At 33.2% G+C, this 4,910-nt stretch overlaps 1 protein-coding gene across 1 annotated transcript in view; it reads left to right on the top strand.

The window, feature by feature from the left end:
- The window catches only part of LOC105618517 (forkhead box protein P1), a 25,389-nt gene that overhangs the window by 3,322 nt on the left and 17,157 nt on the right, over nt 1–4,910 (top strand). Inside the window, exons 3-5 of the mRNA XM_012200050.1 lie at nt 1,069–1,318; nt 3,037–3,141; nt 3,282–3,438. Coding sequence (XP_012055440.1) covers nt 1,069–1,318; nt 3,037–3,141; nt 3,282–3,438 — 512 coding nt within the window. The remainder of the gene's footprint in view (nt 1–1,068; nt 1,319–3,036; nt 3,142–3,281; nt 3,439–4,910) is intronic.

Raw genomic sequence — 4,910 nt, 5'->3', positions numbered from 1 at the left:
CTTGAAAATTTCTTGAACGTGTCAAGATTTATTGTGGGAAAAATGTATGAAGTATACAATAGATACAAAATATAAAGAAATCGTATGCTTAACATGAACATGGAAAATGCTTATTAGCGAGACCGTGTTTGCACCCATTAATCGTGCAGAGTGTTCGTTTATAGTAATATGATAAAGGGTACCTCGAAGTTTGTTTTAAAATATCCTCGAGGCGCACGAGAGAGACCGAGAAATGAAATAGGCGGAGGGAGTTAGTCTGGAGGGTGAGGTAAGCAATTAAGCATCGCCATCAGCCGTTGTGTCTCGTTGTTTGTCTTCGAGCTACCCATCAACTGCCCTCTATCTTCTTGCCCCCTTGGTGCCGCGAATTATCTGCGCCCGTGATTTATTCATCATTCCAAGACGTAAGTGCCGCCCTTTTTTCCTCTCCTTTTTATTCAGGCCAACTAATTTGGCAAGAGAGCGAAATGTTCACTTTTGTGCCTGACGTTTAATAATAAACTGTCGACGATATCATTTGATTTGTAATTAATTATTCCTATATCTTTTTTTTAATTAAGAGACATTCTCTGCAGAAAAGCTATAATTAATATAATATTTATAAAATGAAAATGATAATGTGTGGAATTTTCTTCCTCCTTTTTTCCCTTTCTTTTTTTATAAATTATACATATCAAAAATTAAATAAAGGGATATATTGGACAAATAAAAGTTAAGTGCGGTTAGTAGGACGCAATTTAAATCTATTATCAATTGTATTCAATTGCAAAGCTTCAAACGTTTCAGCTTTTGAGCCGTTATCAGCGATCATAAATTTTATATATATAGATATATATAAATCTAATGCCTTATCTTAATGAATCTTTAACTTCGCGATTATATTCTTCCAGTATAATCACGTCGAGGATCGCATTGTTCATTGTTTATGTATATTAAATTATTCGCTTAATGTAATCGATTATGTAATACAATGTAATATACAACATTAATATACATTAATATACATTAAACTAGTAAAGTGATATAAAATACTTTATACATTTGCATATCGCTTCTGATTTGTTTTAGCATCAGCATCAACTTGCGGAACTCAACAAGAAACAATTGGAACAGGCAATGCAACAACTACAGGAACAATTACAGCTGAACTTATTTCAGCAGACACATTTATTGCAAACAGCGGACAAAAAGAAAGCATCGGCGCCTCTTCAGCAACTAGCGATTCAACAACAGCAACTGATACAGCAATTACAGATTACACAGAGGCAATATCTGTTACAGCAAGGACTGAGTCTTCAAGGCCATAATCCTTCTTCAGGTATTTATTTAAATAAAATTAATGTGCTTGATTGAAAGATATTTCGTTATGCTTTAATAATTTTTAAATACGATTAGATAAAGTGCGAACATAAGATATATTTATGATTCCAATAGAGTGTATTACCAATATATTTTCAACGAAATATAATACGAAATTCAACGAAATTAAAATAAACTATAAGTTTTATAATAGTGATTATTAATCTTTTACATTGTATCAATCAATAGTTATGATATATTAAATATTACTTCAGTAAAAAGATTTGAAGTGTTTAGACTTAGAACAGGTCAAGTGTATAATTAAGCTACATTTTAAATACGAAATCTCATCTAGATAGAATCTTAGATTTGATTAAGTCTGTTCTTTATATATAAAACGAAGAATTATTCAAAAAGATGATCAGGATTTTTTTTTTAATTCTTAAAAATGATATTTGTATCTTACGAATGCGTGAATAGCTTTTTCAAAGATTGGTAGTCGTTGTTTTAATATCTTGCACGTGTTCTGCATCAGTACGTATATATCTCTATCATCAAGAAGTCAACGTTTTTATCAACGCATGTTCACGTTCGTGATAAAAGGATTATGCAAACGTATATTTTTAACTCGCGTGTTATTGTCACATTCTAACACGATTACATTGCATAAACATAGGAATTCGTTATCAAGACAATCACATGCTGCAACTGAACACATGAGTGTATTTGCTGCGACGCGTGACATACTCGTGTCATAGGAATCACATGTCATCAGTAGCACGTACGCAAAGACAAAGATAAGCTTTGATATTGGAAGCATCCCTTTAGTTTTAAACTAAAACGATTCAGTATCTCCTACATAATCCTTTCGAATTTCTGTGCACTATGTCTCTTTATTTCTTTATTTTTTTCTTCACTTTAATTTCATTTACTTCTTCTCTTCTTCCATTCTCCCTTGCGTCTCCCTTTCTTGTTTTTTACCCTGAACAAAACTTTTATACAAAAGCGTTTCGATTACAAACCGATGCTCGCTCCAACGATGTTCTCTTTTCTGATACTTGTACGTATAGGTACATGATACATATGTTCGAAAGGATCGAAATCATTCGAAATAGCAACCGTGATTCATCGTCAAACATTTCAAATTCAAGAGTTCATACATGAAATGAATCTAGTCATTATTTTCAACAATGCATCTGGCCCTTATTCCCACTGTTTGCTACGTCCTTTTTATTTTCTTCATTTCTCAAAAATTTAACTATCTTATCTTTTAATTTTATCGTTCTTAGCATTTTCAATTCCTCCTATTTTCAATTTCTCCTTGTTGACGCGTTGCTTCGTCTTTCTACATGAACATTTGCTTCACGATTGTATCAAGATTGCACTGAATATTAATTGCGAATATTGTTTATCTCTCAGTTAACAAGCTGACATTATTTATCATCATTTTGACGTTAAAATGAATACTAATAATGACAAATTGTTTGGTAAGCTACTCTGTTTAAATATTTATGATAACAAACTTTTTTTTAAAGTAAGATTTTTACTGATCATGTGATATGATCATGTGATGCAATATATATATTTCTAAGCAATTACATTTTCTTTTGATTTCCTATCTTAATTACGAAAATTCAACGATATAAATATATTTTTTTTATGGAAATTATGGCGATGGCGATTATTATCTCTTCGCTTAATCATTTTCAAATGGGTACTTTTTTCTAAATTAAGCAGGTTTGCCACCAGGTGATAATCTACCATCATGGAAGTCAGAGCCCTCGGATACACCGGAATCCCACCAGAATTCCAACGTGGCGAAATCGAATTCTGGATTGAACGGTAAAAAAACAGTTTCACGCTTCTCTGTTGATCTCAAGCTCGTTCGTTTTTGTATTCTAATTTCTCCATGCTTATGTTTTATTTTTTTGCGAATGCGACGTTCGTTTACCGAACTATCGCAGGCATTCTGAATTCGATAGCTTCGAGCCGACGATCCGAGGTGAATGGTACAACACCGATGGACGAGAAGCCGCTGGATGCCTCCTGCAACGACAAGGTTCATCCCCTCTATGGCCATGGGGTGTGCAAGTGGCCAGGCTGTGAAGTAATTTGTGAAGACTATCAAGCATTCCTTAAGTGAGTTTTTCGATTTATTTTTTTTAAATATATTTTCTTAATTTTCGACATCTAAGGGTCAACCGTTATCCAACTTCTATAAATTCAGTAAAATTTCCTTCCAGCTATCAAATAACAAATTTTTGTGAGTGCAAGTATTTTTAATATTTACTTTAGTACTTTTTACTAATAATATAAAGATTCAGATTAATAACGAATCGAAATAAAAACACGATATATTTTAGAGAGATAAACTATTTTCAAACAGATAAGTGAACGTAAAAAAGGAAACTGCGAATATGTATGGGAAACTGAAGAAATAGAAGGAATAAAGTCGGTAATTAAATTGGGGGGAATGAGGCAAAGAAAGTATAGAAAAATCGCTCGTGTCAGCATATCTCATTGACATCAGGCGTTTTCGCTCATCGGTTTCGAGCCGCAACCGCAAGCTCGTCGTAGCTCCATTCTATCCGAAAGATCCTTCGTAATCACGTAGCTCGTCTCACTGCAAACTCTCCCTCAAACAAGCCGTTACTTAAAAAAAAAAGAAAAACGCTAATTACCTTTGTCTCATTAATATTCACGACATTCGACCGCATCGTTATGCCCCTCAGTCTAATCCCTTTCTGTCCCTTTCCCCCGTCAGTTCGTTCGTTCAAACTCCCTCGACCTTCCCGCATCTTCGTTCTTTCAACCGACCGATCCGCTCCTCTCGCCACCCTTTTCCACTCCCGTCGATACAGCCGTCCGTTCCGTCGACGAAGAAGGATTACGGAAATTCTTAAATACGGAATCTTGTTGGCGTTGTTGGCACCCCCATCCTCTACCTACGACGCAAAGCTTAATTTTCTGTCCTGCCGTCTCCTGGGGGTTTGAGCTCTTGTAGCTCGGAGAATGGAAGCGTTACGTGCTCGGGATTTTTCGTGGCTTTCTGACGCGCAGATTTTTTTGCTACTCTTGCAAGATAATTCTGACAGTTTTTCTCATCTTTCCATGTTTTTTGTTGATAAACATAGGCTTCAAATCACTTAAATTTTAATTATTTATTTTAAAGTCAAATTAAGTTAAAGATTGCAGAGTTTTTAAATTAATGATATAAATCTTTATTAGATCTGCCACGACATTATGCTAAAATATTAAATAATTTAAAATGAAATTTTTGTGTTTACATGAAACAAATGTAACGATAATAAATTTAATTGAAAATTTATTTGAATTTTATATATAATTTTACTTATATTCTTTTTTTATTATTTAATTTAATTTAACAAAAGGATAAAAAATGATTATTATGTTAAAATATTATAAATAGTTTAATCTTATCATTTTCTTAATATTAATATCATAATATTTGCATTGAGAGAGAGAGAGAGAGAGAGAGAGAGAGAGAGAGAGGAGGTAGTAGTAACGTAGTAGATAGTTAGTTAAAGTTAAAATTTAAAACTTAAAACTTAATTAACTACTAATAATTAGTTGACGAACTAACTTAAACT

The sequence above is a fragment of the Atta cephalotes genome, assembly GCF_000143395.1.
Source record: "Atta cephalotes unplaced genomic scaffold scaffold00017, whole genome shotgun sequence".
Lineage (NCBI taxonomy): Eukaryota > Metazoa > Arthropoda > Insecta > Hymenoptera > Formicidae > Atta > Atta cephalotes.
The sequence above is the reverse complement of the archived record's forward strand: the minus strand, read 5'-3'. Positions and strand labels throughout refer to the sequence as shown.